General features: G+C 44.0%; 1 protein-coding gene across 9 annotated transcripts in view; it reads left to right on the forward strand.

The window, feature by feature from the left end:
• Positions 1 to 27853, forward strand: part of CLIP1 (CAP-Gly domain containing linker protein 1) — a 149700-nt gene that overhangs the window by 15056 nt on the left and 106791 nt on the right. For 8 of the 9 annotated variants that reach the window (XM_039471897.2, XM_039471899.2, XM_039471902.2 and 5 more), the window contains 2 exons: positions 19402 to 19592; positions 22225 to 22796. In XM_039471897.2, coding sequence (XP_039327831.2) covers positions 19508 to 19592; positions 22225 to 22796 — 657 coding nt within the window. In that variant the 5' untranslated portion in view covers positions 19402 to 19507. Of the gene's footprint in view, positions 1 to 5079; positions 5616 to 19401; positions 19593 to 22224; positions 22797 to 27853 lie in introns of those variants that run through there. The other variant, XM_074402115.1, reaches the window with a different exon arrangement.

Consider the following 27853-nt stretch of genomic DNA (forward strand, 5'->3'; position numbering starts at 1 on the left):
TTCTTTTTCACATTAGTATAATTGACTGCTGCCGACCCATTAAGTTCTTCTGGGAGATACTAGAGAGGCTTGATAATTTCAGCCTCTTTTAAGATCTGTGTCTAAGCTAGTGGTGTGTGTTAAGAGTTACAAAGTCACAGGAATTTTGTAGAATTTTTGTGTAAATGAGCAAAATAAATTATTGAGCTTTCCATGTTCCCTTAAAAATTTTTTTTTGCAGATGGAAGAGGATCGGGAGGCTGTTTATTTTCTGTTTGCTAAGTAGTAGGAACATAAATCGTCACTCAGACTGAGCTGTGCAGAGGCATTCATTATTGCAGGCAGTTGCATCAGAGCACAGTTTCATCCCTAAACAAAACATTATCTATGCCCCAGCCTTCTCCCTGGGTTGGTTTTTAATCTTGTCTTTCCTTTTTAAAACTGCTCTAGGTACAGCTTGTATTCTGTACTGTGCCATACACAGCTTAAGTTTTAAAAACATATAATTTTCAAGCACAGAGTGATTTTTCAAAGGGGTATGTCTACTCTTGACATTGGAAAGCTACTATAAACTTTGTGCTTACTGTCAGTGTCTTATTGTATGATATTTTCAAATCAACACTTAAGGTTAGCAGGCTGATTTTATCAGTTGCTCTGTAAGGGCTAGCTCTGTTAGAAATTGGAAAGAAAACTCCCTTATAGCACCTTTGAATTAAGGACCCAATTAATTTTTTTACCCTTACTGACTTATGTCAGTCCTTTAGTGTCTGAAAGGGCTTTTCCCATTGATCCATTTATTTATTTACTTATTTTTTTGTTTGTTTGTTTGAGACAGGATCTCACTCTGTGGGACCACAGGCATGTACCACCATGCACAGGCTGGAGTGCAGTGGCATGATCTTGGCTCACTGCAACCTCTGCCTCCTGGGTTCAATAGATTCTTCTGCCTCAGCCTCCTGAGTAGCTGGGATTACAGGTGCCCACCACCATGCCCAGCTAATTTTGTATTTTTAGTAGAGACAGGGTTTTGCCACATTGGCCGGGCTGATCATGAACCCCTAACCTCAGGTGATCCCCCCGCCTTGACCTCCCAATGTGCTAGGATTACAGGCATGAGCCACCACACCCGGCTGCTGTTTGCTTTCTTTTTTTTCTTTTTTTTCGAGATAGAGTCCTGCTCTGTTGCCCAGGCTGGAGTGTGGTATCATGATCTCTGCTCACTGCAACCTCCACCTCCCTGGCTCAAGCGATTCTCCTGCCTCAGCTTCCTGAGTAGCTGGCAGGCGTGTACCACTGCACCTGGCTAATTTTTGTATTTTTAGTAGAGATGGGGTTTCACCATGTTGGCCAGACTGGTCTCCAACTCCTGACCTCAGGTGATCCACTCGCCTCGGCCTTCCAAAGTGCTGGAATTGCAGGCGTGAGCCGCTGCGCCCAGCTGCTGTTTGCTTTTTAAATCTTTGTGTTAATTTTAAAGCTGAGTCTGGCCTGTTTAAAAAGTTATATATAATATATCATGTATGAAGTGTACATAAATACCCATATACGTAGAGAAATATCAGTGAAAATAGATCTTAGTGGTCCTAGCACAGTAAAGTGACAGAAGACTAAAAAAACCTAGAGTTACGGCTCCTGAAATCTTTCTTTCTTGACTGTAGTTCTTGAGTGAGTGTATCCAGGTGTTGACAGCAGCGGGAGCCATACAGCAGTGGTAGAACATCTCATGGGATTACACAGGGGATGGAGTCATGTGAAGAAATACTGGTGCTTATAAATAGTCATGACAGGAATGGAAAAAAAGACAGGCTAAATGACTTAATATTCAATAAAACATTTAATCTCATGTGAAAGGCACATATTTTTGAAGATGACTGAATGCTCTTCTTTTTTTTTTTTTTTTTTTTTTAAACTGGTTATCTAGTTTCTGTGGAAGTGTGGAAGACTGAATGCTCTTATTCTGACACCTGACTCTGGAGTTGGTATAAGTCAGTCCTATAGACAAAGCAGTGAACTTAATGTGGATATGTAGAACTGAATGGAAGTGTGAACACATGGCACCATGTTGGTGTTTTTTTGTTTTTTTGAAATGGAGTCTTGCTCTGTCGCCCAGGCTGGAGTGCTGTGGTGCAATCTTTTTTTTTTTTTTTTTTGAGATGGAGTTTCGCTCTTGTTACCCAGGCTGGAGTGCAATGGCGCGATCTTGGCTCACCGCAACCTCCGCCTCCTGGGTTCAAGCAGTTCTCCTGCCTCAGCCTCCTGAGTAGCTGGGATTACAGGCACGCACCACCATGCCCAGCTAATTTTTTTGTATTTTTAGTAGAGACGGGGTTTCACCATGTTGACCAGGACGGTCTCGATCTCTCGACCTCGTGATCCACCCACCTCAGCCTCCCAAAGTGCTGGGATTACAGGCTTGAGCCACCGCGCCCAGCCCTGTGGTGCAATCTTGGCTCACTGCAACCTCCACCTCCCAGGTTCAAGCGACTCGCCTGGCTCAGCCTCCAGAATACCTGGGATTACAGGAATGCACCACAACTTCTGGCTAATTTTTATATTTTTAGTAGAGACAGGATTCCACCATGTTGGCCAGGCTGGAAGTTCTGGAACTCCTGGCCTCAAGTGATCCACCCGCCTCACCTCCCAAAATACTGGGATTACAGGCATAAGCCATAATGCCTGGCCTTTTGTCTTACCTTTTAAATCAGCCTATTAGGATACTGAAACCAAGTGTCTCCAGGTCCCTGCTTTATATTCTGTCCAGTTTATCTTGCTTGTTAGTACACTGATCTGAAACATTGGCCCTTCTGTGGCTTGGGCCCCAAATTGTATTTGGTGCCATCACACACATTTTCCCTGTGTTGAGAGCCAAGCTTTGGGAGGCCAGAGCTAACGATGCTCTTAGGTGTCTCTGTCACTGATCCTCCACTCGCATGGACCACTCACATGCTTACCAGATATTCCACCTTGGAGTGGATGCTCTCTGTCTTCATCCCCTGTGGTTTTAGTTTCTGAGTCACAGAACTATTGTTAGCACACATTCTGATCAGTCACATAGTGTCATCATGTCACTGGACACTGTGTCAGTGTGTACAAGGAATGTTCTGTATCTTATTCAGAAGACTAACAAGTTTCCCATGTTAGAATATGGGCCAATTAAACAGTTATATGCAGCTGGGTGCAGTGGTTCATGCCTGTAATCCCAACACTTTGAGAGGCTGAGGTGGGTGGATCACCTGAGGTCAGGAGTTTGAGACCAGCCTGGCCAACGTGGTGAAACTCTGTCTCTACTAAAAATACAAAAATTAGGTGGCTGTGGTGGTACATGCCTGTAATCGGCTTAGGCAGGAGAACTGCTTGAACCCAGAAAGTGGAGGTTGCAGTGAGCCAAGACCGTGACACTGCATTCCAGCATGGGAGACAGCGAGACTCTTGTCTCAAAAAAAAAAAAAAAGAAAGAAATGATGCCTCCTGCTGTATTGGCCTTAATCCTGCCAGCCACAGATTCGTTTCTTGTGTTTTGAGACATGATTATTAAATTTTTCATCTGTAGCTCAATCTCTGTACTGTATTTTGCTTTGAGTTTCATGTGGGCGTGTTTTCAAACTCTTTGTGCTGAGCTCTCAGTTTTGCTGGGCAGTGCCTTGTGCTGCCAGCAGGGCTTTCTTATACATTATGTATGTATCACCTGTCAGATAGATATTTTAAAGTTCCTCTTACTGTAAGTGCTTTTTTTTTTTTTTAAGAGATGAAGTCTGACTTTTGTTCCCCAGGCTGGAGTGCAGCGGTGTGATCTTGGCTCACTGCAACCTCTGCCTCCCAGGTTCAAGCAATTCTCCTCCCTCAGCCTCCTGAATAGCTGGGATTTACAGGCGCCTGCTACCATGCCCGGCTAATTTTTATATTTTTAGTGGAGATGGGGTTTCACCATGTTGGCCAGGCTGGTCTCAAACACCTGACCTCGGGAGTTCCACTCGCCTTGGCCTCTCAAAGTGCTGGGATTACAGGTGTGAGCCACTGCACCCAGCCCATTGACTTACTTTTTATTAATTTGTTAATTAATAATTAGAGATGAGGTCTCACCAAATTGCCCAGGCTGGTCTTGAACTCTTGGGCTCAAAGCATCCTCCCGCCTCAGCCTCCCAAAGTGTTGGGATTACAGGTGTGAACCACAATACCCAAACCTCATTGGCCCACTTAAAAAAAAAAAAAAAAGCATCCAGGATTGGGAAAGCCTCTAATGCTGCTGTGTTCATCAAGTGTTTAGAGGGGAAGATACTGTTACCTGATGCTTTAGTTTGAAAATCACATCGTTTTGCATCATTTTATGGATTCTCATTTTACTATTGACTCACTTGAGAAGTTTTTTGAACTATTCCTGTGTATCAAACTTTTTTAGGTTCTTTGCATGAGAAGACAAATCAAATCTCATGGAACTTAGTCATATGCAAACAAGACAGGAATGCCTGTGAGTCATCATTCTGTAATCGAAGGCTGCCTAATAGCTGGAGTAGTCCAGAGAGGCAAGAGAAGAGCAGTCGGAAGAGACTGCTGATATGTCTCCTGTGTTCTTGGAGAGCCTTTTGCCCTGTGCCCCAAAGCCCTTCTGTATGGCAGTAGAGTATGGTGCTTGGCTCTAGAAACACCCTGTACGGGGAAAATGAAGCCCATCCCACAACCTTAAGCTCAATTCAGCCAGGAGATACGATGTTTTTTTTGTTTGTTTTTTTTTGAGACGGAGTTTCGCTCTTGTTACCCAGGCTGGAGTGCAATGGCACGTATCTTGGCTCACCGCAACCTCCGCCTCCTGGGTTCAGGCAATTCTCCTGCCTTAGCCTCCTGAGTAGCTGGGATTACAGGCACGCGCCACCATGCCCAGCTAATTTTTTGTATTTTTAGTAGAGACAGGGTTTCATCATGTTGACCAGGATGGTCTCGATCTCTTGACCTCGTGATCCACCTGCCTCAGCCTCCCAAAGTGCTGGGATTACAGGCTTGAGCCACCGCGCCCGGCACGATGTTTTTAAATTGGGGCCAAGTAGGCCCATGAACTTTTTTTTTTTTTTTTTTTTTTTGGTACTTTTCTGTGATGTCGAAATAGTTGACCTACCTGTTTTTCTTAGGAACTGAAGAAAATGTGTAGTTACTCTTCAATCTTATTTATCTTTTTCAGTCTCTTCTGTATATACAGAAATATGAATGGGAATGAAATGGAAAGAAGAAAAACAATCATATAGCTTGCCCTTTCTTTAGGGGAAACAAGTCAATTTGGAAAGCTCTCAGTGTTGTGCAAGTGTTTTCAGTGGCTGAAGCCGAGGAGCTCAGGTTACGCTGCATCTCCTGTGTTGGGGGTGGGGACAGCAAGTGACACAGCATACTTACGTAACCATGACTTCATAGGACAGGATTAAGCTGTGAATGAACCTCCCAAACCCAGGAATATGATATGAGAACATAGCCTTTGAATTTCTCTCTTAAGTTTGACTTGAAAATCAGCTTCAGAAACATCTTTATCTTAAGATAGACTTCCATTGCTCTTAAAACGTCTTTCCCCTGTCCTTCCATTATTAACTTCGTGGACATACAGCCTTTTAGAATTAGGTAGGGGCTCTGAAGTCTGCGAGTGCAACTGTGCACAGGTAAGTCACTTCACCCGCCTGGTGCTGAATTTTCTTTGGGTCGTGCAGCAGGGCCAGGTTGCAACCTGGGTTTCTGGACGTTGGAGCTAGCACGCAGTCTGTTTCTGGAAGCTTGGTGTTAAACTCCCTCTCCTGGCAGTTTAAATTCATTGCAAATTCTTCAACTCCCCTTTGCTTTCCAGACTTAGTAAATAAAGTGGCATTTTCATTTTGTAGATGGGGCAAAATGGACTGGAAAGAAGAAGGGTCTGACGCATTAGAGAAGTGATTTTCCTGGGGCAACTCGATGCCGCTCTCTCTGTGCCAGGAGGTGCTGAGCCTATTTCAAGCTCTTATCAGATTTGGGTTCTTTCTTCACTGATGGCAGAGGCCTGTACTTTTTACTCTGGCAAAGTTAGAGCCACAATCTTTCCTTTCACTTCTGAATCCTTGACCTTTCACTTACAGGATTTGGATTTGATACCCGAAACAGGACTAGAACCGTAAAGGGATGGAGTTAGAAACAGATCTCATTTAATTAGTGTCCTCAGGTTGCCGTTGGGAATACTGAGCCAGGGAAGGGTGGCATGAGAGGTTCAGGGTCATCCAGCTGGGGTGGAATCTAGGTGTCTCACTTCCTAGTCCAGCTCTCTGTCCATACTTTTTAAAACTTTATTTGAACCATGACATTTAAAAAAGAAATCAGGTGAGAATTATGAAGAATATTATTCCTTTTTGTGTGAGTGTGATGTTAACCATTCTTGTTTTCAGGAACTGCTTGTTTTGTGGAACTTCTTGTTTCTGTAAATTGCTTAAGCTTTTTGAATTGCCCAGCTAATTAAAAAATTTTTTTTCTAGAGATGAGTTTTACTGTGTTGCTCAGGCAGGTCTCAGACTCCTGGCCTCAAGTGTTCCCTCTGCCTCAGCCTCCCAAAATGCTGGGATTATAGGTGTAAGCCACTATGCCCGGCCAAACTTGTGTGTTTTAAAAACATATTTTGTTCTTACCAGTAAAATGTCTGTTTGCTTTTATGAAGAGGTAGTATTTTTGTTAGCCACATTATTATGCTTTTTGTGGTATAAAGCATTTCCATCTTGGAGGTTCATCCTTAAAATTAATTTTTTTGTTTTGAGGTAGAGTCTCTCTCTCTTGCCCAGAGTGGAGTGCAGTGGCGTGATCTTGGCTCATTGTAACCTCCGCCTCCTGGGTTCAATATATTCACCTCAGCTTCCCAAGTAGCTAGGATTACAGGCACTCGCCACCAAGCCCGGCTAATTTTTTTTTATTTTTTATTTTTTATTTTTAATAGGGACAGGGTTTCACCATGTTGGCCAAGCTGATCTCAAACTCCTGACCTCAGGTGATCTGCCTGCTTTGGCCTCCCAAAGTGCTAGGATTACAGGCACGAGCGACCAAGCCTGGCCCCTTAAAATGAATTTATTTGAGGAGTTTACTTGGCCAAGATGATTCAAAGCTCTAAGCAAAGTTTTTATCTCTTTGCCTCTGTATTACATAAAATAAGCTTGCCACTATACCAAATAAGCACACTGATTTCAGTGGCTGAAACTGATAAGTTGAAGTCTTTTTTTTTTTTTTTTTTTGAAACAGCATCTTGCTGTGTTGCCCAGGCTGGAGTGCAGTGGCACAATCTCGGCTTACTGCAACCTCCACCTCCTGGGTTCAGTGATTCTGCCGCCTCAGCCTCCCGAGTAGCTGGGATTATAGGTGCGTGCTACCACGATGGACTAATTTTTGTATTTGTTTTAGTAGAGATGCAGTTTCACCATGTTGGTCGGGCTGGTCTTGAACTTCTAACCTTGTGATCCATCTACCTCGGCCTCCCAAAGTTCTGGGATTACAGGCATGAGCCACTGAGCCTAACCAATAAGTTGATTTTCAGTTTTGGAAAAGTTTAGGGTAGGTATTTACTGATGGGAAAATGGGGAGAGGTGATTCAGGTGTCTAGGCTTCTTCCTTTTTTTCTTTTTTTTGAGACAGATCTGGCTGCCTCCCAGACTAGAGGGCAATGGTGGGATCTTGGCTCACTGCAACCTCTGGGATTAAAGGTGTGTGCCACCACGCCTGGCTGATTTTTTTATTTTCTGTGGAGACGGAGCTTTGCCATGTTGCCCAGGTCTCAAACTCTTGACCGCAAATGATCGACTCACTTTGGTCTCCCAAGGTGCTGGGATTACAGGCGTGAGCCACTGTGCCCGACGTTTTCCATCTTTTGATTCTGTTGTGTTCATTACATGCTTTCAAGGTTGCTGGGCTTGTCTCCATCAAGCCATTAGAAGGGGAAAGAGCATGGGGGGATTGCATATAGCAGGTTCCTCTGGGCTAGGCCTGGAGTGGCACGTGTCTGACATACTCCTCTCATTCCACTGGCTAGAACTCAGTCAATGATCATACTGAGCTGTAGCGGGAGCTGGGGAATATGGTGTGAATCCAGGAAGAAAAAGAAGGCAGACATAGTGGCCCATGCCTGTAATCCTAGCACTTTAGGAGGCCAAGGTTGGTGGTTCGCTGGAGCCCAGGAGTTCAAGACTAGGCTAGGAAACATGATAAAACCCCTTCTCTGGGAAAAAAAAAAAAAAAAAAAAAAAAATTAGCTAGGTGTGGTGGTGTCTGCCTGTAGTCCCAGCTACTTGGGAGGCTGAGGTGGGACGATGGCTGGAGTGGGGGAGGTCAAGGCTGCAATGAGCCATGTGTGCATCACTGCAGTTCAACCTGGGCAACAGAGCGAGACTTGGTCTCAAAAAAAAAAAAAAAAAAAAGTCTTGGTGAACAGCCAGCCACCCTCTCTATATGTCTTCGCCTCTATCCTGGCTTTGCTTACTGCATTCTTGTTTCTGTGTAGAAAGCACAGTAGAGTCTGTTTCTTCACTCTTTCAGTTGAAGCTGTCTTTTTTTTTTTTTTTTTAGACGGAGTTTTGCTCTTGTTACCCAGGCTGGAGTGCAATGGTGAGATCTCGGCTCACTGCAACCTCCGCCTCCTGGGTTCAGGCAATTCTCCTGCCTCAGCCTCCTGAGTAGCTGGGATTACAGGCACGTGCCACCATGCCCAGCTAATTTTTGTAATTTTAGTAGAGATGGGGTTTCACCATGTTGACCAGGATGGTCTCAATCTCTTGACCTTGTGATCCATCCGCCTCGGCCTCCCAAAGTGCTGGGATTACAGGAGTGAGCCACCGCACCCGGCTGAAGCTGTCTTATTGTAGCTCAAAAATCATGATTTTTTTTCCTCTGATGAAATTAATTATACCTGTTCATTAAATAAACTTTGTAGAGGCCCGAGAAAACACAAAAGATAAAAATTATCAATTGAGATAATTGTTCTGAGCCCCTGTTATAGGTCCCTTCAATTTAAGAATTTGTAAGCACTTAGAAATGATAAAATGTCCCTAATTCTTACTCTGTCCTGGCTTGCAAACTCCAAACCTCTTAAGAGGGAGGAAACCACAGCCTGGCCATTTTGCTTTTTCCTCACAAAGATACACAGGGCTATCTTGAGGCGCTGTCTTGAGGCTTTATTCTTTAGGTATTTTCTTTTCTTTCTTTTTTTTTTTTTTTTTTTTTTTTTTGAGACGGAGTTTCACTCTTGTTACCCAGGCTGGAGTGCAATGGCGCGATCTCGGCTCACCGCAACCTCCGTCTCCTGGGTTCAGGCAATTCTCCTGCCTCAGCCTCCTGAGTAGCTGGGATTACAGGCACGCGCCACCATGCCCAGCTAATTTTTTGTAATTTTAGTAGAGACGGGGTTTCACCATGTTGACCAGGATGGTTTCGATCTCTTGACCTCGTCATCCACCCACCTTGGCCTCCCAAAGTGCTGGGATTACAGGCTTGAGCCACCGCGCCTGGCTCTTTAGGTATTTTCAAAGTGAACTTACACATGTGAGTCTCCACTTCTCCTTAGTAAACAGAGTCCATATGGGGCTGGCAAACTTAATAGTTTATTAGAATGGCTAGAGTAACATTTTAAGCTTATGATTTATTTCCTACTCAGTTATTAGGATTCTTAAACGTAGCCCAATTTTCTGGTAAAGAATACTAAGAAAAAGTGTTTGGAACTGACCCATGATAAAAACTTGCTTACTTGAAGTTTGCAGGTGATATAGACATGAGTACATGACTGGTGTTCAGCTGTTTGGGTGGACGCGTTTTCCCCTGCTTACCTGTGTTGCTGATGCTGGTCAGCAGTGGAGAAAACTGAGATTAGATGCTGCTAATCTCAGATGGGAGGAGAATTTCTTAGGAGGAAGGACATTTCTTCAGTTATCAGCTCCAGATTCAAGGATACAGAACCTTCTGGTTTTTCTTTAAATTGGTAAGGTTTCAGCCTGACTAACATCAGAATTCCTGTTTGTGAGGTCATCATAACCTCACAGCCAGGTTGTTCAAAATGTCTGGGCAGCTTCTGGCAGGATATGAATTGATGCCTGCCCCAATTCTACAGACACCATGAGGTACTATTTTCATATTCTAGATTGGTGTTGACTGTCTTCAACTTCCTATAGATAAAAAGTAAAGACATTGACCCCAGGCCTTCTTTATTTTGCTGAAAGAGATTGTGTAATGATGAAAAAATCATTGAGAATATCCTCTGGCAGGACTTTTAAAGGCAGAAAACTCCATAGTTGAGTTGAAAGTGTTTTCACTGTGTGTATGAGGTGAGTAAGTGGCTCTGTTTACTATAGAATTTACTATCAGTTTTCCCTGAAAATAAACATACTGTTTTTTCTTCTGTGAAAATACATCTACAATGCCAGGCAAGTAACATTTTGTAATGATCAGACTGGTTGTTAGTGGTATAAATTCTTTATGAGCCAGAGGTCTGAATTCAGATGCATCATAATCCAGAAGTTGTCACCATCTGTTGTTGATTATTTTTCCTTGTGCTCTTTGTACCTGTTTCAGTTGGAGTTGGAAGAAAAGGTGTTGGTTTATACAAATATTCAGAAACCTAGTCTCTGAGAGTTAATATTAACTTTCTTTTTTTTTTTTTGAGATGGAGTTTTGCTCTTGTTACCCAGGCTGGAGTGCAATGGCGCGATCTCGGCTCACCGCAACCTCTGCCTCCTGGGTTCAGGCAATTCTCCTGCCTCAGCCTCCTGAGTAGCTGGGATTACAGGCACTTGCCACCATGCCCAGCCAACTTTTTGTATTTTTAGTAGAGATGGGGTTTCACCATGTTGACCAGGATGGTCTCGATCTCTTGACGTCATGATCCACCCGCCTCGGCCTCCCAAAGTGCTGGGATTACAGGCGTGAGCCACTGGGCCCGGCCTAATATTAACTTTTTAAAGAATTGTTCTTTTTCTTTCTTTCTTTCTTTTTGAGATGAAGTCTTGCTCTCTTGTCTAGGCTGGAGTACAGTGGTGCTATCTCGGCTCACTGCAACCTCTACCTCCTGGGTTCAAGTGATTCTCGTGTGTCAGCCTCCTGAGTAGCTGGGATTACAGGCATGGGCTACCATACCCAGCTAATTTTTGTATTTTTAGTAGAGATGGGGTTTCACTGTGTTGGCCAGGATGGTCTTGATCTCCTGACCTTTTGATCCATGCACCTTGGCCTCCCAAAGTGCTGGGATTACAGGCATGAGCCACTGCTCTCGGCCTAAAGGACTGTCTTTCAAGTATATAAAAACTTGGAAAACCCTGTGTTTCTGTGTGCTGGGTGCAAGCACTTGGTAAATTGTCTCTTTCCATCTTTTTTTTTTTTTTTTTTTTTTTTGAGACAGAGTTTCGCTCTTGTTACCCAGGCTGGAGTGCAATGGCGCAATCTCGGCTCACCGCAACCTCCGCCTCCTGGGTTCAAGCAATTCTCCTGCCTCAGCCTCCCAAGTAGCTGGGATTACAGGCACGCACCACCATGCCCAGCTAATTTTTTGTATTTTTAGTAGAGACGGGGTTTCACCATGTTGACCAGGATGGTCTTGATCTCCCAACCTCGTGATTCACCCGCCTCGGCCTCCCAAAGTGCTGGGATTACAGGCTTGAGCCACCGCGCCCGGCCTTTTTTTTTAAGAGCGTCTCACTCTGTTGCTCAGGCTAGAGTGCTGTGGCACAGTATCGGCTCACTGCAACCTCCACTTCCTGGATTCAGCGATTCTCTTGCCTCAGCCTTTGTAGTAACTGGGATTACAGGCACATAACACCACATCTAGCTAATTTTTTTGCATTTTTGGTAGGGACAGGATTTTACCATGTTGGCCAGGGTGGTCTTGAACTCCTGACCTCAGGTAATCCTCTCACTTTGGCCTCCCAAAGTGTTGGGATTACAGGTGTAAGCCACTGTGCGTGGCCCGTTTTCATTTTTTTTTCTTTTGCTACCACTACTGTTCCAGCAAAATCTTTTTTCTTTTCTTTTCTTTCTTTCTTTTTTTTTTTTTTTTTTTTTTTGAGACGGAGTCTCACTCAGTTGCTCAGGCTGGAGTGCAGTGGCACGATCTCAGCTCACTGCAACCTCCACCTCCCAGGTTCAAGTGATTCTTCTGCCTCAGCCTCCCAAGTAGCTGGGATTACAGGCACCTGCCACCATGCCCAGCTAATTTGTTTTGTAATTTTTAGTAGAGGCGAGGTTTCACCATGTTGGCTAGGCTGGTCTCGAACTCCTGACATCAGGTGATCTGCCCGCCTCGGCCTCCCAAAGTGCTGGGATTACAGGTGTGAGCCATCATGCCCAGCCTCCCTTTTCATTTTTTACTTAAGTAATGCTGTATGTAAACAATAGAAGTTTTTTCCAGGTTTGACTGTGAATTTAAGTGGAGACATTATGTGCCCTTTCAAATGTCTCTCTTTAACTGGGATGTCTTTAAGACATTTGTAGAAATGAGCCATACTGTACACATAGGTTGTAAGAACTTGAAATTGCCAGTCTGGCTGGGCATGGTGGCATATGCCTGTAATCCCAGCTACTTGGGAGACTGAGACAGGAGAATCGCTTGAACCCAGGAGATGGAGGTTGCTGTGAGCCAAGATCATGCCGCTGTACTCCAGCCCAGGCAACAGAGCAAGACTCCATCTCAAAAAAAAAAGATTGCCAATCTGCCGTGAATTTTAGCCACAGAGGCAATATTTAACTGCTTTAGATCAATTTTCATTATTAAAAACATTTCTGGCCGGGTGTGGTGGCTCACACCTATAATCCCAGCACTTGGGGAGGCCGAGGCGGGTGGATCACTTGAGGTCAGGAGTTCAAGACCAGCCTGGCCAACATGATAAAACTTCATCTCTACTAAAAATAGGAAAATTAGCCGGGGGCGGCGTGTACCTGTAGTCCCAGTTACTCGAGAGGCTTAGCCAGGAGGATTGCTTGAGCCTGGGAGGTGAAGGTTGTAGTGAACTGAGAGTAGGCCACTGTGCCCTAGCCTAACACTTTATAAACAATGCTCACTAAATGAAATGAATGAGAAAAATAATCTCAAGTATTTAAATGACTCTACAAATCAGCTGAGGTATATCCAGTACCAAAACAAAATTACACTTGTTGCTTGCTACAGATAACAGGAAAGTATACAACAGACATGTAAGCCCAAAGAATTTATAATGGGCCAGGCACAGTGGCTCACACTTGTAATCTCAGTACTTTGGGAGGCCAGAGTGGGCCAATCAATTGAGGTCAGGAGTTTGAGAACAACCTGGCCAACATGGTGAAACCCTGTCTACTGAAAATACAAAAATTAGCCGGGCATGGTGGTGTGTGCCTGTAGTCCCTTGCATTGAGCTGAGATAGAGCCACGCACTCCAGCCAGGGCAGCAGAATGAGATCCTGTTTCAAAAAAAAAAAAAATTCATAATGTAGTAGAGGAGTGATACAGTTTGGATATTTGTCTCCTGCTAAATCTCATGTTGAACTGTAAACCCCAGAGCTGGAAATGGGGCCTAGAGGAAGGTGTTTGGATCATGGGGACAGATCCCTCATGGCTTGGTGCTATCTTTGTGACAGTCAGTTCTTGCAGGTGCTGTCTTTGTGATAGTAAGTTCTTGCAGGATGGGTCATTTAAGAGTGTGTGGCACTTCCTCTCCCCAACTCTCTTTCCTGCTCCTGTTCTCGCCATGTGAAGCACCCGTTCCCCCCTTTGCCTTCCACCACGATTAGAAGCTTCCTGAGGCCTCCCCAGAAACACATGCTGTTCTTCCTCTATAGCCTGCACAACTGTGAGCCAATTCAATCTCTTTTCTAATAAATTACCCAGTCTCATACATATATCGCTTGGACCTGGGAGTCGGAGGTTGCAGTGAGCTGAGATCGTACCACTGCACTCCAGCCTGGGCTACAGAGCAAGACTCTGTATCAAAAAGAGAGAAAAATTACCATCAACTCCCTTGTTACCCTTCCATTTTTAACTTAGCTGGCAAATTTTGATTATGGTTGAATTGAGGTATCTTTTTTGTGCCTGTGCCTGAACAGAAAAGCAATACGAGAGAGAGAGAGAGAGAGAGAGAGAAGCTGAGAAGAATGGTTTAACTTTATTATTTGTTTATTTATTTATTTATTTTATTTAATTTATTTATTTATTTATTTATTTATTTTTTTTTTTTGAGACGGAGTTTCGCTCTTGTTACCCAGGCTGGAGTGCAATGGCGCGATCTCGGCTCACTGCAACCTCCGCCTCCTGGGCTCAGGCAATTCTCCTGCCTCAGCCTCCTAAGTAGCTGGGATTACAGGCACACGCCACCATGCCCAGCTAATTTTTTGCACCTTTAGTAGAGACGGGGTTTCACCATGTTGACCAGGATGGTCTCGATCTCTCGACCTCGTGATCCACCCGCCTCGGCCTCCCAAAGTGCTGGGATTACAGGCTTGAGCCACCGCGCCCGGCTATTTATTTATTTTTGAGACAGAGTTTCGCTCTTGTTACCCAGGCTGGAGTGCAATGGCGCGATCTCGGCTCACCGCAACCTCCGCCTCCTGGGTTCAGGCAATTCTCCTGCCTCAGCCTCCTGAGTAGCTGGGATTACAGGCACATGCAACCATGCCCAGCTAATTTTTTGTATTTTTAGTAGAGACAGGGTTTTACCATATTGACCAGGATGGTCTCGATCTCTTGACCTTGTGATACACCCGCCTCGGCCTCCCAAAGTGCTGGGATTACAGGCTTGAGCCACCACGCCCGGCTTATTTTTTAATTTTATTCTTTTAGATGGCATTTCACTCTGTCGCACAGGCTGGAGTGCAGTGGCGCAATCCTGTCTCACTGTAACCTCCGCATCCTGGGTTCAAGTGATTTTCCTGCCTCAGCCTCCCAGGTAGATGGGATTACAGGCGCCTGCTAGCACGCTCAGCTGATTTTTTATGTTTTTAGTAGAGATGGAATTTCACCATGTTGGCCAGGCTGGTCTTGAACTCCTGACCTCAGGTGATCCACCTGCCTTGGCCTACCAAAGTGCTGGGATTACAGGGATGAGCCACTGTGCCTGGCCCTTGAGTGCCACCACTTCTTTAATTGAATGACCTTTGGAAGGTCTCTTAGCCTTTTAAATCCTCATTCTATTTATTCCTGATTGGGCATAATGGTCATTGCACACCTACCTTCACAGCTAAAAGCAGAGACACAGGTAGTTTTGAATTTGTGCTGTGTGAACTCTTTATGCCATACATATGTAGGTCATTCTCGTAGTGCCAGTACTGATGTTTTTCATCTTGATGTGTGATAGCTCCTAAGTTTGAATATTAAATTTAGTGAAAAGAGATGAACTTTGGAATCACAATACCTATGTTCACGTCTCTGCCACTGAGCCAAGTGACCTTAGGAGACAGGTGATTAACAAATGAGGAAACACATCTGTTAATTTCTTAATTTCTGCGACATTTCTTCATTTGTAAACAAGAGTTAATAATAGTGGCTAATTCATAGCATTGTAATGCTCAAATGGGATAGTAATTCAGATAAAAATTATTTCTGAGTTTTTTTTTTTTTTTTTTTGAGACAGAGTTTTGCTTTTGTTACCCAGGTTGGAGTGCAATGGCACGATCTCGGCTCACCGCAACCTCCACCTCCTGGGTTCAGGCAATTCTCCTGCCTCAGCCTCCTGAGTAGCTGGGATTACAGGCACGCGCCACCACGCCCAGCTAACTTTTTGTATTTTTAGTAGAGACAGGGTTTCACCATGTTGACCAGGATGGTGTCGATCTCCTGACCTCGTGATCCACCCGCCTTGGCCTCCCAAAGTGCTGGGATTACAGGCGTGAGCCACCGAACCCGGCCTATTTCTGAGTTATAATGTTCTATATGTTATGGTCCTTACGTGTTGGGAGGGTGGGAGAGAAGGGTAGTTCGTCTTATTTTAGGTCCAGATCTCCTGATTCATTGAGCACAGGTGTCAAAAATTCAAATTTGCCCAGCTTATCAGTGAGGCAAGGATGTCTTTTTTTTTTTTTTGCTTGTTTTTTGGAATTGATTAGTTTCAATGTGACATTCACTGACCTTGAAATATTATACAGAGATATTGCTTCTTGGTCATTACATGTTGTGGGCACCATGACAAAGACTTTGATCTTTTGTTTTTCATTGAATTGATTTTTTGAAGCAAGCCTGACATGCCAGTTATTAATGATACATGAAAAACAACTATAAATTGGAAGATTAAAAAAACCAACATTGGTGGTGTTGCTGCTGATTCTTTTGTTGACACAGACTAGATTTTTCTCCTTCTTTAAATCTTGATCATAAGGCCGGTACGGTGGCTCATGCCTGTAATCCCAGCACTTTGGGAGGCTGAGGTGGGTGGATCACAAGGTCAAGAGATCAAGACCATCTTGGTCAACATGGTGAAACCCCGTCTCTACTAAAAATACAAAAATTAGCTGGGCTTGGTGGTGCGTGCCTGTAATCCCAGCTGCTCAGGAGGCTGAGGCAGGAGAATTGCCTGAACCCAGGAGGTGGAGGTTGCGGTAAGCCGAGATCGCGCCATTGCACTCCAGCCTGGTTAACAAGAGCAAAACTCCGTCTCAAAAAAACAAAAACAAAAACAAAAAAATCTTGATCATAGTTCTCTACATTAGATTCAAGGAACACAGATGGACCGACAACCAGAGGCATGAGGACTGGTGGATAGCAGAGTCCTAGACAGAGTTTAGGATTAGGCTTCGGTTTGTAATAACCACATGCTTCTGTGTTTTAGGCTGAGGCTTGCAGATGGTCAGATTTTTGTGAGTTTATGATACTGAGCTGCAGGATTTGAAAGCTCCCTAGTTATGTATTGTTGTTTTCGAAATTCCTCTTTCAGGAGTGCTTGACCTAAGCCCAGCAGTTCCCTGTTTTGCCCAAGTGAAATAGTTTAAGGAGCATTTTGTTTTTCATTTTGTCACCATAAAAGGTTTTCCAGGACACTGTGCCTGTTCCATCTGTTCTCTGTCTGTTCTACCTGGCCCTTGTCACTCTATGATGTTGGCCCAGGGTGAAGAGTCGGGAAGGCCCCAGGGAATTTCTACACTTAGACTGTCCCCATCGTTCTCAAATTCTGTGGGCATAGGCATGGCCTTTGTTGGTCAAGTCCAAAGGAGACTTGGCCAATCCCTTCTGTCTCTTTAAGGCAGCAGCAGGAACAAATAACTCTGCTTGAAATTCGCAAGCTGTGGGATGAGAGTCTGACAGCAAAGCAGATAGTTTCAAACCTGACTCTGAATCAGAACTACGGCCTTAGAATAGGAACTCCTACCCAGACCCCTCTTTGCCTCATCACTGATGGCAGTGGTGATAGCAGTGAGGAACATGGGAATTTTATATTCATAATCAGGATAGTGACTTCTGTCTTCAAGTAAATACCAGTTCTTACTCTGTCTGTCAGAATCTTTATTTTTTGAGACATAGTCTTGCTCTGTCACCCAGGCTGGAGTGCAGTGGGTGATCTTGGCTCACTGCAGCCATTGCCTCCTGGGTTCAACCAATTCTGACTCAGCCACCAAAGTAGCTGGGATTAAAGGTGCATGCCACCATGCCCAGCCTCTGCCTCTGTTTTCACATGGCCTTCTCTTCTGTGTGTTCTTGTCTTCTCTTTTTTCTTTTTTGAGACAGTGTCTTGCTCAGTTGCCCAGGCTGGAGTGTAGTGGTATGATCTTGGCTTGCTACAACCTTCACCTTCTGGGATCAAGCAATTCTTGTGCCTTAGCCTCCTGAATAGCTGGGACTACAGGAGGCAGGTTCCACCACGCCTGGCTAATTTTTGTGTTTTTAGTAGAGACGAGGTTTTACCACGTTTGCCAGGCTGTTCTTGAACTCCTAACCTCAAGTGATCTGCCCACCTCAGCCTCCCAAAGTACTGCGATTATAGGCAAGAGCCACCACTCCTGGGCCTGTTTTCTTTTTATAGGGACACTTTTCATTGGGTTTTGGGCCTACCAAGGTAATCTAGGATGCCCTTTTCTCAAGATTCTTAATTAAATCTGCAAAGATGCTTTTTCCAACTAAGGTCACATTCACAGGTGCCAGGTGGCCATGTCTTTGGGGGAGGGCACTGTTCCATATGCTGCAACGGCCTTCGGGTACCTTTGTCATCCCTGGCCAGATTCTTTGCTAGTGCCTGGTGTTGGCTGTGAGGGACACAAGATGAGAATGTGAGGTTTGTGTTTCATCGTCCAAGCTCTGCTCGCAGAGAAAAATGCATAACAGCCATTTGACAGAGAGTCATTAAATGGCAGCATTTTTCTCTTTGAATTGTTCTGTTTTTAGGTATTTTATCTGAAAATATTCTTCTATATTCTAAAACCCGAAGGTTTTCTTCAACTCGCTTTACATGGAGGTGAAGGGAATATGACAGGATACTATTTTACCTTAGTCCAAAAGTCATAGATTCATATCTGGTCTTGAGTAAACCAGCAATATATTGTGTTTTTCTAGATAGAAGCAAGATAATTTTCCCTCATCACTTCCCAGATAGGGCTTTTTGTTATAGGGTTTTAATCTTCCTGTAGTGTTTAACATACTGTATATATAGTTTTATACTGTAAGTTGAATAATTCTGTGGATTTAAAAATATAACTAATACAGCATTGTTATAGTAAAACTTAAGCAATATAGAAATGAAAGTAAAGGCCGGGTGTGGTGACTCACGCCTGTAAATCCAAGCACTTTGGAGGCCAAGGTGGGCAGATCACCTGAGGTCGGGGGTTCAAGACCAGCCAGACCAACATGGTGAAACCCCGTTTTTTAAAAAAAATGAAAGTTAAAAACTAAAAGCTTTCGTTTCCCCCCGACATTGTTTGGTGCAGATTTTTCTGAATTCTGTTTTATGGATTGTGTGGGTTTTTGCACTGAGCTAAGAATATTAGATATATAAAACAAAGCTAATATTTTGTGTGTCTTAACTGCTTGTTTTTGTGTTTTTTGTTTGTTTCTTTTGAGTCAGGGTCTTGCTCTGTCACCCAGGCTGGAGTATAGTGGCGTGATCATGGCTCACTGCAGCCTCAAACTCCTGGGCTCATGAAATCCTTCTGCCTCAGCCTCCTGGTTAATTAAAAAAAATTTTTTTTTTTGTAGAGACAGGGTCTTGCTGTGTTGATCAGGCTGGTCTCCAACTCCTGGCCTCAGGCAATCCTCCTGCCTTAGCCTCTCAAAGTGCTGAGATTACAGGTGTGAGGAGTGGGTCATGGCACCTAGCTAACTGCTTCTCTTGAAGATAGTGTATTGTCTTGAAATCTATTTCAGCAGCATTTTCATGTTTGTAATAACCAGAGTCTTCTATGTTTCTAGGTTTAGTGTGGAGATGGATATTGTCAAAAGGAAAGCTTTAGTCTGTGAAAGTTACCTGTTGTTCCTGCTTTCTCCTATAGATTATAAAATCTTTTTATTTCTCTTTGCAGATTTAATCCGGAGACTGACTTTACTGTAGCACCCACAGTTGTATCAATGATTGGGGAAAGATAGTGGCAACAGGGAAAGGAGAAGCAGCTCTGACATTTAAAGAAAATGAGTATGCTAAAGCCAAGTGGGCTTAAGGCTCCCACCAAGATCCTGAAGCCTGGAAGCACAGCTCTGAAGACACCTACGGCTGGTAATACTTTCTGCATTTCCTTTGTGGCAAACAAATTATCCTATGTGGAAACTTCGATTTGATTTTTAATTTTTTTTTTTTTTTTTTTTTTTTTTGAGACGGAGTTTCACTCTTGTTACCCAGGCTGGAGTGCAATGGCGCGATCTCGGCTCACTGCAACCTCCGCCTCCTGGGCTCAGGCAATTCTCCTGCCTCAGCCTCCTGAGTAGCTGGGATTACAGGCACGCGCCACCACGCCCAGCTAGTTTTTTTGTATTTTTAGTAGAGACAGGGTTTCACATGTTGACCAGGATGGTCTCGATCTCTTGACCTCGTGATCCACCCACCTCGGCCTCCCAAAGTACTGGGATTACAGGCTTGAGCCACCGCGCCCAGCCTGATTTTTAATTTTAAAACATTACTTTATATACATTCATACTCTTGAAAATATTTGAAAGATTTTTTTTTTTTTTTTTTTTTTTTTTTTTTTTGAGATAGAGTCTCGCTCTGTTGCCCAGGCTAGAATACAATGGTGCGATCTTGGCTCACTGCAACCTCTGCCTCCTGGGTTCAACTGATTCTTCTGCCTCAGCCTCCCAAGTAGCTGAGATTACAGACACCCGCCAGCATACCCAGCTAATTTTTGTATTTTTAGTAGTGATGGGGTTTTACCATGTTAGCCAGGTTGGTCTCGAACTCCTGACCTCAAGTGATCTGCCTATCCCAGCCTCCCAAAGTTCTGGGATTATAGGTGTGAGCCACCACACCCAGCCTGAACGAATTTGTAATTAAAAGACATAAAATTTTATATGTGGAGAGCATAATGATTTTTTTCTAGGTTTTTTTGAGATGGAGTTTCACTTTTGTTGCCCAGGCTGCAGAGTAGCGGTGTGATCTCAGCTCACGGCAACCTCTGCCTCCTGGGTTTAAGTGATTCTTCTGCCTCAGCCTCCCAAGTAGCTGGGATTACAGGCATGTGCCATTATGCCCAGCTAATTTTGTATTCTTTTTTTTTTTTTTTGAGATGGAGTTTTGCTTTTGTTACCCAGGCTGGAGTGCAATGGTGCGATCTCAGCTCACCGCAACCTCCACCTCCTGGGTTCAGGCAATTCTCCTGCATCAGCCTCCTGAGTAGCTGGGATTACAGGCACACGCCACCATGCCCAGCTAATTTTTTGTATTTTTAGTAGAGACGGGGTTTCACCGTGTTGACCAGGATGGTCTTGATCTCTTGACCTCGTGATCCACCCGCCTCGGCCTCCCAAAGTGCTGGGATTACAGGCATGAGCCACCGTGCCTGGCTAATTTTGTATTCTTAGTAGAGACGGAGATTCTTCATGTTGGTCAGGCTGGTCTTGAACTTCTGACCTCAGGTGATCCGCCGGCCTCGGCCTCCCAAAGTGCTGGGATTATAGGCATGAGGCCCCACACCTGGCCTTTTTTTTTTTAAGACAGTGTCTTGCTCTGTCATTCAGGCTGTAGTGTAGTGGCGTGATCTTGGCTCACTGCAACCTCCACTTCCCAGGTTCAAGTGATTCTCCTGCCTCACCTCCCTAGCAGCTGGGATTAAAGGCACCTGCCACCATGCCTGGCTAATTTTGTGCTTTTTAGTAGGAATGGGGTTTCATCATGTTGGCTGGCCTGGTCTTAAACTCCAGACCTCAAATGATCTGCTCATCTCAGCCTCCCAAAGTACTGGGATTACAAGTGTGAGCCACTGTCCCTGGCCAAATGATCCTTGTTTTTGTCAGCTTCAACTGACTCCTTAATTGTGGAGTAGTGGTGCTTAGTGAATCTGAATGAGTATTATGCTCATGATGTGCAGGGTGGTGGCTAGGAAAAAGACTGGAATTTCTTGAAGGTCGATGGTCCGCACAGTTGAAGATTCTACATGGTTCTCTTGGTTCCCTTTGTGTGTGTGTGGAGGTGGCTGTGGCCCTTAGATGACCTTCTTCAGCTCATTATACAGGATCAACACGAAGGTGCCCCGCATGCCCCAGAATGAAATAATAAAATCAGGCCAATTATGAATATAGGCCTGGAAAAATGACTGATTTTATTTTTTTCTTGTTTTAACTTTTTCTAATCTTAATTGCAAGTAAAGAAATAAACCTCAACCACCAGCTCACTGAGTTTAGCAGCATTGAAGATGGTGGTGAAGGATCAAGTATTCTTGGCCTCCTAGTTTAAAATAAAACAACACAAAACAAAAACACTTGGGTTAGGCATGGTGGTTCATGCCTGTAATCCCAGCACTTTGGGAGGCCACGGCAGGCGGATCACCTGAGGTCAAGAGTTTGAGACCAGCCTGGCCAATGTAGTGAGACACCCCATCTCTACTAAAAATACAAAAACTAGCCAGGTATGGTGGTACACATCTGTAATCCCACCTATTCAGGAGGCTGAGACGTAAGAATCACTTGTATCCGGGAGGTGGAGGTTACAGTGAGCCGAGATCACACCACTGCACTCCAGCCTGGCTGACAGAGCGAGACTCTGTCTCAAAAAACAAAAAACAACACTTAAGACTAGAACACCTCTCTAAGAGTTGTAAGCTACTCCTGTGGGCTGTTGGCTTTCTCTAGGTTTTCTTTAAGTTAGAGGTTGTCTGTTTGAATATTAAATTGAATCTCTTCTGATCTTCTGTTTTTAGCTGTAGCTCCAGTAGAAAAAACAATATCCAGTGAAAAAGCATCAAGCACACCATCATCTGAGACTCAAGAAGAATTTATGGATGACTTTCGAGTTGGGGAGCGAGTTTGGGTGAATGGCAATAAGCCTGGATTTATCCAGTTTCTTGGAGAAACCCAGTTTGCACCAGGCCAGTGGGCTGGAATTGTTTTAGATGAACCCATAGGCAAGAATGATGGTTCGGTGGCCGGAGTTCGGTATTTCCAGTGTGAACCTTTAAAGGGCATATTTACCCGACCTTCAAAGTTAACAAGGAAGGTGCAAGCAGAAGATGAAGCTAATGGCTTGCAGACAACTTCCACTTCCCGAGCTACTTCACCTCTATCCACTTCTGCAGCCAGCATGGTGTCTTCCTTCCCGGCCACCCCCTCAAACGTCCCTCAAAAACCATCACAGCCAGCAGCAAAGGAACCTTCAGCTATGCCTCCAATTAGCAACCTTACAAAAACTGCCAGCGAATCTATCTCCAACCTTTCAGAGGCTGGCTCAATTAAGAAAGGAGAAAGAGAGCTCAAAATTGGAGACAGAGTATTGGTGAGTAGAGAAATGTTCTTGTCTGGCACAGTGGCTCACGCCTGTAATCCCAGCACTCTGGGAGGCTAAGTGGGGTGGATCACGAGGTCAGGAGTTCAAGACCAGCCTGGCCAACATGGTGAAACCCTGTCTCTACTAAAAATACAAAAATTAGCTGGGCGTGGTGGCTTATGCCTATAATCTCAGTTACTCGGGAGGCTGAGGCAGAGAATTGCTTGAACCCGGGAGGTAGAGGTTGCAGTGAGCTGAGATCATGCCACCACACTCCAACCTGCGAGACAGAGCAAGATTCTGTCTTAAAAAAAAAAAAAAACTTCTGGCCTTCTAAGGAAATAAAGGAAAAAAAAGAAAAATACAGAAATACACACATATGATACTCCTTGGCTCACGGTCTGTTCTGGAGGGATGACCACTCTTAAAAATTAATCAGTTCAGTTTGTGGGTAACTATGCAACAAATTAGAAACTGGCTGTGAAGTTTGTGTCTAGAAAGAGCATAGGTTTGCAGTGTTCTACTCTGGTTGTATCTACCAGTTTAGCTAAAAGAATATTGAGTTTGTAATTTGTAAATATTTACTTTTATTATTAAAATTTTTCTTAATATTACATAACTCCTGTTGGGGACTCGATCTCCAGTCTCCATATGACAGGCAGAAACACTCATCACTATACTAACAAGGAACTTGTAAATATTAAGGTAATTGTGGCCAGGTGCGGTGGTTCATGCTGGTTATCCCAGTATTTTGGGAGGCTAAGATGGGAGGATCACTTGAACCTGGGCGACAAAATGAAACCTGTCTCTATAAAAAATAAAATAATAGACCAGGTGTGGTGGCTCACACCTGTGATTGTAGCACTTTGGGAGGCCCAGCGGGCAGATCACTTGAGGTCAGGAGTTCAAGACCAGCCTGGTCAACATGGCAACAACCCACTTCTACTAAAAATACAAAAATTAGCCAGGCATGTGGCAGGTGCCTGTAATCCAAGCTACTGGGGAGGCTGAGGCAGGAGAACAGCTTGAACCCAGGAGGTGGAGGTTGCAGTGAGCTGAGATCATGCCACTACACTCCAACCTGGGAGACAGAGCAAGACTATATCTCAAAAAAATAAAATAGTCTGGGCGAAGTAGCTCATGCCTGTAATCCCAGCACTTTGGAAGGCTGAGGTGAGTGGATCACCTGACGTTGAGAGTTCAAGACCAATCCGACCAACATGGTGAAACACCGTCTCTACTAAAAATACAAAAATTGCCAGGTGTAGTGGCACATGCCTGTAATCCCAGCTACTCAGGAGGCTGAGACAGGAATCACTTGAACCCGGGAGGCAGAGATTGCTGTGAGCCAAGATCGTGCCATTGCACTCCAGCCTGGGGAATAAAAGCAAGACTCCAACTCAAAAAAGTAAAATAAAATAAAATAAAATAAAATAAAATAAAATAATTAGCTGGATATGGTGTCACATGCCTGTGCCTATAGTCCCAGCTACTCAAGAGGCTGAGCCTGGGAGATGGAAGCTGCAGGGAACTATGATTATGCCACAGCTATCCAGCAAGACCCTGTCTCCAAAAAAAAAAAAAAAAAAAAAAAAGGACCTGTATTGATAAAATAAGCTCAGAAGTGAACTTAAATGTGTTTATAAAAATTTGATTTTTTTTTTACCTTCTAGTTTTTAATTTTTGGTTTAATGAAATTATGTGAGTGTGTGTAAGATCCTACTACTTTAAATGTCTTGGAAAACTCAAGGTGTCAGAGGATGTTACTTAAGAATTTCCCGGCCGGGCGCGGTGGCTCAAGCCTGTAATCCCAGCACTTTGGGAGGCCGAGGCGGGTGGATCACGAGGTCGGGAGATCGAGACCATCCTGGTCAACGTGGTGAAACCCCGTCTCTACTAAAAATACAAAAAATTAGCTGGGCATGGTGGCATGTGCCTGTAGTCCCAGCTACTCAGGAGGCTGAGGCAGGAGAATTGCTTGAACCCAGGAGGTGGAGGTTGCGGTGAGCCGAGATCGTGCCATTGCACTCCAGCCTGGGTAACAAGAGTGACACTCAAAAAAAAAAAAAAGAATTTCCCAGCTAAGGATGGGAACAGTGGCTCACGTCTGTAATCCTAACAGTTTGGGAAGCTGAGGCAGGCAGATCACCTAAGGTCAGGAGTTCAAGACCCGCCTGGCCAACATGATGAAACCCTGTCTCTACTAAAAATACAAAAATTAGCTGAATGTGGTGGTGGCCACCTGTAATCTTACCTACTTGGGAGGCTGAGGCAGGAGAATTGCTTGAACATAGGAGGCAGAAGTTGCAGTAAGCCGAGGCCTCTCTACTACACTCTATCTAGCCTGGGCAACAGAGCAACAGAGCGAGACTTTGTCTCAAAAAAAAATTTCTGGGCCTTTCAGATGGTCAGGTTTCAATTTTGGAAGGAAACGTACAGTAGTTACTGTTTGACTAATAAGTGGAAATGCAAGGTATAAGGTCTACGCGCTCTACATTCTAGAACCTCTGAATTTAGTAATTGTTTTTTTTTTAAAGGGAACCGTGTAGCATAGTGCTAAGAACACAAGCTGAGTTCCTGTTTTGGCTTTGTGAACACAGTAAGATGTTTAACAACTTAGTCTCCTGACCTCTATAAGTGAGGCTAAAATTCTGCATTTTGACTATATTTGATATTTCCAGGATGTGATGTCAGGTTCTTGAACAAATTTGACTGACACTCAGCTGTTCTGTTTCAACATGGTTGTCTCCATGCCTTGGATTGCATGTTCTGTGCTGAATTTTTAGCTCATGACCATGTATGAGGAAGTGACTTGTCAGCTTTTTTTTTTTTTTTTTTGAGACGGAGTTTCGCTCTTGTTACCCAGGCTGGAGTGCAATGGCGCCATCTCGGCTCACCGCAACCTCCGCCTCTTGGGTTCAGGCAATTCTCCTGCCTCAGCCTCCTGAGTAGCTGGGATTACAGGCATGCGCCACCATGCCCAGCTAATTTTTGTATTTTTAGTAGAGACAGGGTTTCACCATGTTGACCAGGATGGTCTCGATCTCTTGACCTTGTGATCCACCCGCCTCGGCCTCCCAAAGTGCTGGGATTACAGGCTTGAGCCACCACGCCCGGCCTTTGTCAGCTTTTTATATTTGAACTGACAAGCTTCATCTTTCTGTGAGCTACTCCCAGGGCCCTTATACTAAGAATCTTAAAGCAAATTTTTCTTGTTCTCAACACTTTTTATACAGGTCTTTTTGATACTGTGAAAGGGGAAATATATCTTCCTGAGAATTAAAAAATATATATTTATTTATAAGGTTTATTTTGCTTGTGTTTGAACCTTAAATAACTATAATTTATCCACTATGTGCTTTTTTTATGTCTGCATTTGTTGAACACTGTTTTTGTGAGGTTTGTCTATAACGTGTAGATTTGAAACACACACATAGTGGGTTCTTATTTTATATAGACCATTTTTCTTTTTTTTTTGAAATGGAGTTTCGCTCTTGTTACCCAGGCTGGAGTGCAATGGCGCGATCTCGGCTCATCGCAACCTCCGCTTCCCGGGCTCAGGCAATTCTCCTGCCTCAGCCTCCTGAGTAGCTGGGATTACAGGCACACACCACCATGCCCAGCTAATTTTTTTGTATTTTTAGTAGAGACGGGGTTTCACCATGTTGACCAGGATGGTCTCGATCTCTTGACCTTGTGATCCACCCGCCTCGGCCTCCCAAAGTGCTGGGATTACAGGCTTGAGCCACCACGCCCGGCCTTTGTCAGCTTTTTATATTTGAACTGACAAGCTTCATCTTTCTGTGAGCTACTCCCAGGGCCCTTATACTAAGAATCTTAAAGCAAATTTTTCTTGTTCTCAACACTTTTTATACAGGTCTTTTTGATACTGTGAAAGGGGAAATATATCTTCCTGAGAATTAAAAAATATATATTTATTTATAAGGTTTATTTTGCTTGTGTTTGAACCTTAAATAACTATAATTTATCCACTATGTGCTTTTTTTATGTCTGCATTTGTTGAACACTGTTTTTGTGAGGTTTGTCTATAACGTGTAGATTTGAAACACACACATAGTGGGTTCTTATTTTATATAGACCATTTTTCTTTTTTTTTTGAAATGGAGTTTCGCTCTTGTTACCCAGGCTGGAGTGCAATGGCGCGATCTCGGCTCATCGCAACCTCCGCTTCCCGGGCTCAGGCAATTCTCCTGCCTCAGCCTCCTGAGTAGCTGGGATTACAGGCACACACCACCATGCCCAGCTAATTTTTTTGTATTTTTAGTAGAGACGGGGTTTCACCATGTTGACCAGGATGGTCTCGATCTCTTGACCTTGTGATCCACCCGCCTCGGCCTCCCAAAGTGCTGGGATTACAGGCTTGAGCCACCACGCCCGGCCTTTGTCAGCTTTTTATATTTGAACTGACAAGCTTCATCTTTCTGTGAGCTACTCCCAGGGCCCTTATACTAAGAATCTTAAAGCAAATTTTTCTTGTTCTCAACACTTTTTATACAGGTCTTTTTGATACTGTGAAAGGGGAAATATATCTTCCTGAGAATTAAAAAATATATATTTATTTATAAGGTTTATTTTGCTTGTGTTTGAACCTTAAATAACTATAATTTATCCACTATGTGCTTTTTTTATGTCTGCATTTGTTGAACACTGTTTTTGTGAGGTTTGTCTATAACGTGTAGATTTGAAACACACACATAGTGGGTTCTTATTTTATATAGACCATTTTTCTTTTTTTTTTGAAATGGAGTTTCGCTCTTGTTACCCAGGCTGGAGTGCAATGGCGCGATCTCGGCTCATCGCAACCTCCGCTTCCCGGGCTCAGGCAATTCTCCTGCCTCAGCCTCCTGAGTAGCTGGGATTACAGGCACACACCACCATGCCCAGCTAATTTTTTTGTATTTTTAGTAGAGACGGGGTTTCACCATGTTGACCAGGATGGTCTCGATCTCTTGATCTTGTGATCCACCCGCCTCGGCCACCCAAAGTGCTGGGATTACAGGCGTGAGCCACTGCGCCCGGCAATATAGACCATTTTTCTAATACAC

Source organism: Saimiri boliviensis, chromosome 7 (genome assembly GCF_048565385.1).
Source record: "Saimiri boliviensis isolate mSaiBol1 chromosome 7, mSaiBol1.pri, whole genome shotgun sequence".
NCBI lineage: Eukaryota > Metazoa > Chordata > Mammalia > Primates > Cebidae > Saimiri > Saimiri boliviensis.